The sequence below is a fragment of the Arachis hypogaea genome, chromosome 13, assembly GCF_003086295.3.
Source record: "Arachis hypogaea cultivar Tifrunner chromosome 13, arahy.Tifrunner.gnm2.J5K5, whole genome shotgun sequence".
In the NCBI taxonomy this organism is placed as follows: domain Eukaryota; kingdom Viridiplantae; phylum Streptophyta; class Magnoliopsida; order Fabales; family Fabaceae; genus Arachis; species Arachis hypogaea.
The window spans coordinates 30432280-30442567 of record NC_092048.1 but is presented as its reverse complement, the minus strand read 5'-3'; the positions used below and the strand labels follow the sequence as shown (position 1 = coordinate 30442567).

The window sequence follows — 10288 nt, the reverse complement described above, 5'->3', positions numbered from 1 at the left end:
CTCTTCCAGTGGCTAGGAATGGTCTTCCTAGAATTATAGAGGCATTCTCATCCTCCCTTGTGTCAAGAATCACAAAATCTGCTGGGAGGAAGAACTTACCCACTTTGACCAAGATATTTTCCACTAATTCGTACACAGGATTTATAGATTTGTCTGTCATCTGTAATACTATCTGTGTGGGTTGTGCCTCTTGGATTTGCAGCTTCTTCATCACAGACAATGGCATTAAATTGATGCTTGCTCCCAGATCACATAACGCTTTCTCAAAGGTTGTGCTCCTAATGGTGCATGGAATTTGAAAGCTCCCTGGATCCGGCATCTTCCTTGGCAAGTTATTCTGAATGATGGCACTACATTTCTTAGTCAGGACCACTGTCTCGTCTCCCTTTAAAGGCTTCTTCTTTGACAACAACTCCTTCATAAATTTGACATAGAGAGGCATTTGCTCCAAAACCTTAGTAAGAGGAATATTGATTTGCAACTTTCTGAAGACTTCCAAGAATTTCGAAAACCGCTTGTCCTTGGTCTTCTTTTGAAGTCTCTAAGGATATGGCATTTTAGGCTTATACTCAGGGACCTTTGGCAATGTAGGATAAGTGTCAAGAGAGTCTGGGAATGGGTTGTCCGCACGCTTTGGAGGGACGTTCTCTACTTCTTCCTTCTTCTCCTCTGAAGCTTCTTCTTCAACTGGCTCCTCATTAACTTGTGCTTCCGTACTTGCCACTTGTCCACTTATCAAGGAGATAGCCTTGCATTTCTCTCTTGGATTCACCATTGTATCACCAGGGAACGTACTTGGAGGCCTCTCAGGTATTTGCTTGCTCAACTGGCCTACCTGTACCTCCAAGTTTCTGAGGGAAGCTCTAGTTTCCTGCATAAAACGATTCATTACTGCTTCCATATCAGTGTTTTTTTGGGACTGAGAATTTTTCTGCTGAGGTGGTTGTTGATGATGAGACTGAAACTGGCGGTTATTATGATTATTCTGCTGAAAACTGCCCTGAGAATTACTGTTAAAATTCTGTGATTCCCGAGGTTGCTCTCTCCACCCCTGATTATAGGTCTTAGAGTATGGGTCATTATTGGGGTTTCTAGGAGCATTCCCCATGTAATTGACCTGTTCAGAAGAAAATTGAGTATAATCATAATTCTCATTTTGCACAAAATTACCTGTCATATCATAAGGGATTTCTGGAGGTGCATTCTGAGTGTTGACAGCTGAAACCTGCATCCTACTCAATTGTTGAGAAATTAAACTCATCTGCTGACTCAAAATTTTATTCTGAGCAAGGATAGCATCAAGAGCTTCTACTTCTATAACGCCTTTCTTTTGAGGGGTCTCAGAGTTCACAGGATTCCTGTTAGATAAATATAAATATTGGTTGCTAACAACCAATTCAATAAGCTCAGTAGTTTCCTCCGGTGTCTTCTTCATGTGCAATGAACCACTGCAGAATTATCTAAACACATCTTGGACATTTCACCCAAGTCTTCATAAAAGATATCTAGTTAAGTCCATTTAGAAAACATGTCCGGAGGACATTGTCTGGTCAGTAGCTTGTATCTCTCCCAAGCTTCATAAAGGGTCTCACCATCCTTTTGCTTGAAGGTCTGAACCTCCACCCTAAGCTTAGTCAGCTTTTTAGGTGGGAAAAATTTAGTCAAAAATCCAGTGACAACCTTTTTCCAAGTATCCAGACTCTCTTTCGATTGAGAATCTAACCACAACTTTGCTTTATCCCTCAAAGCAAATAGGAAGAGCATGAGTTTGTACACATCCGGGTTCACTCCATTTGTCTTCACAGTATCACAAATCTGCAGAAAATTAGAAATAAATTGATTTGGGTCTTCTTGGGGAAGGCCATGATACTGACAGTTTTGTTGTACCAGAGTGACCAGTTGTGGCTTCAACTCAAAGTTGTTTGCAGCTATAAGAGGCACCACAATGCTTTTCCCATAAAGATCTGCATTAGGAGCAGTGTAAGAGTCAAGTACTCTTCTAGGTTGCTCATTCACAATTGGATTTGCCACATTGGCATTAACAACATTATTATGATCCATGGTGGACTCTGCAGCCTTGTAAAGTCTTCCTTGTTGCAAACGCTGCCTGAAAGTCCTTTCAGGTTCAGGATCAAAGTCTAAAAGAGGTTCCTTGTCCCTGTTCCTGCTCATAAACAGACAGAAGACAAAAAAAGATGAGATTCTCTACGGCAAAGTGCAGAAAATTTCCAGTGAGGTAACCTGTGTAAAGGAATAAAATAAAACTACTAAATAATTAAAGCAGTAAAATTTTGAAAATTATAAACAAAATGGGAATGAAAATTTTAAAATTTATAAAAAAAATTAAACAGAAAAATTAAAATAAAATTAACTAGGTGACACCAAACTTAATTTCAAAAATAAAAAAATAATTGATGCAAAATTCGAAAATTAAAGCAAAAAAAACAATTAAAACTAATAAAATAAAAAAAATAATGCAAAGGATAAAACGAAGTAAAATGAAACAAAATAAAAAAAAGGACAACGAAGATACACAAAAAATAAAATAAACAATATAGACTAAATAATTTTAAGAAACTGATAAAGGAAAATGAAAATTAAAAGGAAAGCAAAAAAAAAACGAAAATTAAAAGGGAGATAAAAAGAAGACAGGGGGTGAACGAAAAGAAAGAGGAAAAAATAAAGAAAAAAATGGAAAAATAAAAATAAATAATTCAAAAAAAATTAATTAAAAGAAAAATTATCTAATTTAAGCAATCAAACAACTGGTAATTGTCAATCACAAACAATCTTCGGCAACGGCGCTAAAATTTTGGTGCTGAATTTATAATCCACAAACTAACCGGCAAGTGCACCGGGTCGTACCAAGTAATACTTCAGGTGAGTGAGGGTCGATCCCACGAGGATTGATGGATTAAGCAATAATGGTTGATTAATTTACTTAGTTAGACAAATAGAAAATGGTGTTTGAGAGTTCAATTGCAATAAATAGTAATAAGAATATCAGAAAGTAAGCAGTAAATAAGTTGTGAATAATATAAGGAGAAACAGTTAAGGCTTCAGAGTTATCTATTTTCCGGAATGACTTTTCTTACTAACTATTTTAATTATACAAGATTTAATTCATGGCAAACTGTATGTGACTAAACCCTAATTCCTTAGACCTTTTTAGTCTCCTCTAAAATTCATCAACCGCTAATTCCTTGGTCACTTAATTCCAATTAGAGGGTGAAGTTCAATTCTAGTTATATGCCACAGAAATCCTAATTACCCAAATATAAGAAGATTATATGTCACGTATCCCGTTAAATCCAGATAATTAGAAATTTAGGAGAATATGTTTTCAAGCTGTTGTTCAAGTAAATAGCTTTTCCAAGTTATACAAAAACTCAATTAGAAAGAGGGTCATACTTCCGTTCCACCCAAATTCATAAAATAAAGAACGAAAACAGTTCTTGAATTATAAATCAGTACATGAATTAAAATAGAAAAATAATAGTATCAATCCATACAATAGACAGAGCTCCTAACCTTAAGAGTGGAGGTTTAGTTGCTCATGGTTCAAAGAGAAAATAAGGATTCAGGTAAACTGTTAAGTGCGAAATGAGGTAGTAGAGAAGATATGATTCTTTTTCCTTTTATATCTAATCCTAATTAATGTAAAATATCTTTTATAAAACTAAATAATATCTTTTCCTATTTTTAAATAAAATAAAGTCTAAATCAGAATTAATAGGAGATTGCGTGCTTGCTTCTTGGAGAGTTGTGGACCACTTGATTCCTTAATAATCCACGCCTACTATTATATATCGTTAGAAAGCTATAGAAGTTAGCTTTCCAACGCCACTAGAATCACGTCAATTGGACCTCTGTAGCTTGAGTTATTCAGGTTTGAGTGCAGAGAGGTCAGGGTTGACAGCATCATTCGCCTTCTTCTCTTTTTCTGCGGAAACTCCATCAAATACATCCGAATACTACCTAAAATAAATAGAATTGCACACGACTCAAAGTAGCATCCATAGTGACTAAAAGATAATTAATTCTTGATTAAACTCAACAAATTAAATGCAAATTCACTAGGAAAAGGTAGGAAATATGCTCACACATCATTACCATCAACTTTGGGACCCTCATTTGTGTTCTTCTTGCTCACCAAGTCTCCCTCACCAGGATATTTATGAGTATCATCAACCCATACCACAACTTCCTTCCCTGCTAGCAATTCTGGTGTGGACACCCCATGCTCAAAGTACACATCAACTACTCCATCATTCTGACGTGCAGCAAAGCACATCTTTCTTAACTCATCATCACTTGTAAGATCCCTCAGTCCACCATCTAAGCTCCTTCTCGGAGGCAGCCACCAACACTGAAGTATGTTGTCATACCCAAATTCTTTGTAATAGTTCCTTACGAAGAACACATCTAATGTATCCTCATCTAAATCTCCTAAGCAAGTTCTGTTGTCCGGTGAGTACACTAGTATTTCATCATCATTTTTTTTAAATGTTTTCTCAAGATGGAACATGATATCCATCAAAGTCTCCATCTGCATTATGCGAAAAAATAAATTGAAGAAGCAAACAATCAGATTCACACATACAACAACAAACCATGACATTCAACCACAAACAAAACACCAGAAACACCCATCAAATAACCCAAATAAAAATGCATTAAAAACAGAGCATGGAAAAAAAATTTTCCACTGCCCACAAAAACCCTAGCAGAAAACAGAAAACTTTAAACTTTCATCAACAAAAATCAAATTTTCATCCAAGAGAGACAATGATGCATAAATTTAACTTGAAAAGCATTATTTTTTTCCAGTTTAAAACTACCTTCGTGTGTTCGCAATGAACTCTGTCTCCTACCGTCAGCAACAACGATCGCACACAACTATCACAGTGGAAGCGAACTCCAGGAAGCTGAATGTTTTCACCCTTCAAACCCTATACAGTTGCCAGGACTCAGGATTTCATGGCACGTAGTTTTGGTGTTCAGAAGAAGAAGAGGAAGATGAAGTGATCACAGAGGTTGGGTTATTTGGGTTTTGAGTTTTAACTTCTCTCAAACAACGACGTTTCATCCATCTTTCTCTTTAGCGCCAAAATTGACACTCCAACGTGGCACCCAGCGTGGCATCTCAGTGCCATGTCACTGCCGGCGGCAATCAAGTTGGCCGGAGATGTGGAGAGGGACAATTGTGGTGCAATTTTAACAAAGTTGGGGTCATAAATAATGCAATTGGTAAGTCAGGAACTAAATCGATGTAAATCGTGAATTTCAAGAACCACTATGAAGTTTAACTCGATATTGCTGACTTGCTGGTTTTTTCTTTTTTTGTTTTTTGTTTTGGTGGACGGACTGACATGCTGGTTTAAAAAGGGGAGGGGCCGAGGAAAAGTTGTTTGGAATGGTTACAGGCCTTTGTTGTTGCTCTCCAGGCTTTTGTTCTGTTTTTTTATTTGTTTTATTGTTGTTTTGACAAAAAAAAAATATGTGTATCAGGTTAGATTTTTTCTGAAACAGGATCAGGTAAGATTATGTAGAGATATAAATATGAATTTCTCAATCAGAATAATTATACTGTCCAAAAATAATTAAAATAATTATTGAAAGCCCAAAACTGTAACGTTGCACCAAAGCCCAACTGTGCAACCAAGGCATGAAGCCTACATATATTCGGTTGGTATTTCTTTTTCCATGCTATATATATATTCAGAAGGTCCCTAAGTTAATTCGTCTCTTCACTCCCAGTCACTCTCTCTCTCTCTCACGTAGTCTTGAGAGGCAGCTACTTCAAATTAGGGATTTAGGTTTGGGATAGGGTTTTAAGTTTTAACCTCTCCTACATATGCATTTTCAGCATCTTCTGTAATTGCGATCTCCAATGGCCATGGATCCCACCAAGAAACGCAAGCTAGACGAGAACGGTTTCTCTGCCGCCCTCGCCGCAACAACCGATGGCGACAATCACCTCATGCTCACCCCTACGGACGCCCGCAAGATCATGGAGCGCTTCACCCCTGACCAGCTCCTCGACATCCTCCAGGACGCCGCCGTCCGCCATGCGGACGTCCTGGCCGCCGTGCGCTCCGTCGCTGACCCCGATGTCTCCCAGCGTAAGCTCTTCATCCGCGGCCTAGGCTGGGACACCACCACCGACGGCCTCCGCAACCTATTCTCCACTTACGGCGACCTCGAGGAGGCCGTCGTTATCCTCGACAAAGCCACTGGCAAGTCCAAGGGCTATGGCTTCGTCACCTTCCGACACGTCGATGGTGCACTCCTCGCTCTGCGCGAGCCCAGCAAGCGAATCGATGGCCGTGTAACCGTCACGCAGCTTGCCGCAGCAGGCAATTCAGGCGCCACCACTAACGCTGCTGACGTGGCACTGCGAAAGATCTATGTCGCGAACGTGCCGCCGGACCTCCCCGCGGACAAGCTGCTGGCGCATTTCTCACACTACGGGGAGATCGAGGAAGGGCCGCTGGGGTTCGACAAGCAGACCGGAAAATCAAAGGGTTTTGCGCTTTTCGTGTATAAGACTCCTGAGGGGGCTCAAGCTGCTTTGATGGAGCCCGTGAAGACGGTGGATGGGAGGCAGCTAAATTGCAAGCTGGCAATTACGGATGGGAAGCAAGGGAAGCGAGGCGGTGCGGCGCCAGGAGGGGCTGATGGCGTTCAGGGTCATGGTCATGGCCACGGTCACGGGAATGCTCATGGTCACGGGGATGGGATGGGGATGGCTCCGGCTTCTGTGCCAGGAACGCTTTCGGGTCAATATGGCGGCCCAGTTGGCAATTTGGGTTCTTATGGAGGGTTTGCTGGTGGGCTTCAGGGTCAGCCTCCCATGGGGAGTCATCCGTTGAATTCTTCAGTTGGTGGGCTGGGCTCTGTTGGAAATCAGGCTCCCCCAGCGATGGGCGGGGCTGGAGGGTATGGGTCTGGTCTTGGAGGCCATTATGGTGGTTATGGTGTGCCTGGATCTGTAGGCTTCGGTGGAATGGGAGGTGGGGCTGCAGGTGGTGGTGCTGGTTTAGGAGGAGGCGGCGCAGGTGGTGCTGGCGCTGGTGGACTTGGTGGTGCTTTGGGTGGCGCTGCTTCAATGTATAGATTGCCGGGTTCAGGCGGAATGCCAGGTGCTGGGTATCCTGAGAGTGGACATTACAGTTTATCAGCTTCGTCCGGTTACCAGAATCAGCATCACCCGCCTGCTGGAGCCTCTCCTGTTCCTAGGGTTCCTCCTGGTTCTATGTATCCAAATGTTCCCCCTTACTACTGAGGTAATCGTTTCTTGCTCCTATTTTTAACATACTTTGTAGTTTTGTCATGTTTTATCTTTATTTTCGTCGATTTGCTCTTTTTATCTTGTGTGATTCTTTTCTTACTTCCTGTGCTTTGTTTGTTATTTTGTTGTAAACTTGTTCTTTCTTTGGATTGTATGTTTTCTGGTTTGGTTCATCAATAATCAGTGCCGGGGACTACAGAGTAAACTGAGAAGGATTGTCATAAGAAAATGTTTATTGTTAATGTTTAATTTGCTTACCTCGTGCATGACTGCATATTGTGGATTGCCCTTCGTTTGTTGTGATCTGTTTGTGTGTTTCCTTGTCATGACATGGGTGATTTGTTTCTGGATTATATCATATATGGGGTGTCCCCCCCCCCCCCCCCCCCGGCCCTCTTTTCTTTTTTCCCTTTAATTGATTGTCTTCATTTATTGGTCAGTCTCTGACAGTGTGACCTACTTGGTTGTTATCTTGCAAAATTTCTATTGAAAGGAGGTAATGAAGACTCTTGATTGCTTGTGTTGTTGTTGGAGATCATATGCCTGATCTGTAGTTTTATACCCCTGATCAATGAATGTTTTGATTTCTCTGATATGATGGGGGGATTGATAATTTAGAATTGAAGTTTGTCATGGTGAACTTGTGATTTGTACGATACTTCTGTCCTTCCGTTATGGAGCACACTTGAGCATCTGAATTTTTTCCCTTCAAAATTCTTTATTATTTTATTGACCAGGAAAATTGTTCCAACCTTTTCAGCATGCTGTTCTAACTTAACTTAATATTATCTCGTGGGTGGTCCATTACATGATGCTTAACGTAAAAGTTAGTTATTCTTGTCAGCACTATAAGATTTATGGAAAAATGTTTAGTACTGCATTCACATTCTCAGTAAAAATGCTTAATGACTTTGTGTTGTTTTTTTTTACATTGTATTTTGAAACATAATTAATTTTTAACATGTCAAAACTATCAAGTGTTGTGCTTATCATGCAATCTGCATCTGTGCTATGTGACTGCATTTATATATTGGTTTACCTTGTTCTGTTTTCAGAGTGGCACTTTCCCGACAATTTTCTGATGAATGTTCATGTTGCTTTGCCTTGTTTGTGGGTTCAGTTGTCTGTTATGCTGTGTCTGTTTATGTTTTTTTTCTCCTTTCCTCTAGTTTAAATTGTTGTTGTACATGCAATACTCTTTTATGTCTATTATTCATACTTATGAATTTTCATTTTGCTCTGTCCAATTTGTTTGTGGATTTGGCTTGTTTCTTCACTTTCCTTTTTTTTTAACTTAAAATGCTCCTTGCCTGTAGTTTTAGTTGTTGTACATCTTTTTATTTACCTCTATGCCCTTACAATTATGTTCTTGTATGTATTTAGAAAGCTGTGTTGTGTTACTTTGTAATGATACACCGACTGTTTCCTTGGTTCTTAACTAATGTAGAGCATCATAAATGTTTTTGTCAATAAGCTATTTTTGTTGTTGTATAATTTTCTTAAATGATGGTTGTGAAATGAATTGAGTTGCGAATGGATGTTTGATTCAGGTCTATCATCGGTTATTGGGCGCAGATGCTTTATGTGCTTCTGGTGATTGCGTGATTGCAGAATATGTGCTCTGGTGTAATAAATTTATTAGTCTGTCCTTTTACAGCCTGCTGAGCTTTGATTTGTTTGTTTTATTAGTGAAAGGCAGTGAGATAGATTAGTTTTGTACTTTTGGCTGGATCATCTTGGCTGATAGGATTGTTGTTTTTGTTATGTAGTTTTGAATTCTGGTGATATTTAGTAGCTGAGTTTGTATTTAGTTACTTCTTCCTACTAATGGTTTCAAAAAAGGTTTTTCTTTTTCTGATTGTGTTTCATTTGGAGAATCAATATTTTCTATTACACCGTTGGTTTCGTTGGTTATCTAATTATGTTGGGGATTTTCCATGGTAAATTGACTTTGTTCGTCCAATAAGGATTTAAATTTGATTTAAGAGTCCCTACATTGAGGGTTTTGTGTTAAGTTGTTCCTTTTTGGCCTATTTTTTCCCCTGTAACAATCAAAGTGTATTGTGATGTCTGTTAGTAATTTTGAAAATTGACTGTTTCACTACTAGTGCTTTCCCTTGGTTCATAGCCCACATCCTGGCTTGACATTTCTTCATATGTTAAGGGTTTGATATCAGTGTACTATTATTCTTTAAATTCGCACATCATGATCTAAGTACAATTTATTTTAAATTGTGGTATTGACCATTTTTCTTCCAAAGATATATAGGCTTTGCAACAACATGATCGAATTTTTTGAGGCAGTTACGTTGATTTATTATTCCGTTGCATAACTGATTCTATGTTGTATGACATTTTTGAGACATCACCTTGCTGGTTTCAAGTTGCTCAGGATTGCAACTCATTGGAATATGTTGTTGCTTTGTCGATATTCTTTGAGCTTCACTAAATTTGTGGTTCTATTGCTCCTTGAGAGCCTTACATTGTAATGGTGGTTGAGTAGTGAAATTCGAAATTTCGCTAAATTGGTGGTATTGTTTCCCAACTAATGGGATTCTGTTTGTTTAGCTGGTTGATGATGAGCCACTTTGTGTCTTTAGTTTATCAATTGGTATATATGTATCATATTTGTTTTGGGATTGTCCATTGCTAACCTGAAGGATGACCAGGGACAATGCTATGTTTGAGCAAGCAGAACCGTTCATCCTAATATGCTGTTCTCACAATGCCCTTAAAGAGCCTTGTAGATCGATTAATTCCTTCCTTCTATTTATACTTCCTATCCCTTATCAGTTATCACTTGACATTTAAGGTTAATATGCATAATATGATTTGAAAATGTTTTACTGGCTGTATCGCATGCTTGGTTTGATGTGTTAGTTACGTCTGTCCCTAAGTCTGGAATCTGGCTATGTATATTCTGTCTAATTCTTTACTCTGCCTCCCTACTTTCTCATCCTTATACACCACATAATTGCACTCGAACTCTTGGAA

The 10288-nt window shown here is 39.1% G+C and overlaps 1 protein-coding gene and 1 non-coding gene across 2 annotated transcripts; both read left to right on the top strand.

Moving 5' to 3' along the window:
* The first annotated feature begins 1523 nt into the window (after positions 1–1523).
* On the top strand, positions 1524–1632 carry LOC112739261 (small nucleolar RNA R71). Its single transcript, XR_003170195.1, has one exon. It is a non-coding gene; the product is annotated as a small nucleolar RNA R71 (small nucleolar RNA).
* A 4076-nt stretch (positions 1633–5708) lies between these two features.
* Positions 5709–9149, top strand: LOC112737910 (UBP1-associated protein 2C). The gene is made up of 2 exons (XM_025788059.3): positions 5709–7289; positions 8845–9149. Exon 1 carries the CDS (start codon positions 5894–5896, stop codon positions 7286–7288), a length of 1395 nt encoding a protein of 464 aa, XP_025643844.1. The 5' UTR covers positions 5709–5893; the 3' UTR covers position 7289; positions 8845–9149.
* The last annotated feature ends 1139 nt before the right edge of the window (positions 9150–10288 follow it).

Excerpts from the sequence above, each read along its gene's own strand:
- LOC112737910 (XM_025788059.3), top strand. The coding sequence starts at position 5,894 with ATGGCCATGGATCCCACCAAGAAACGCAAGCTAGACGAGAACGGTTTC.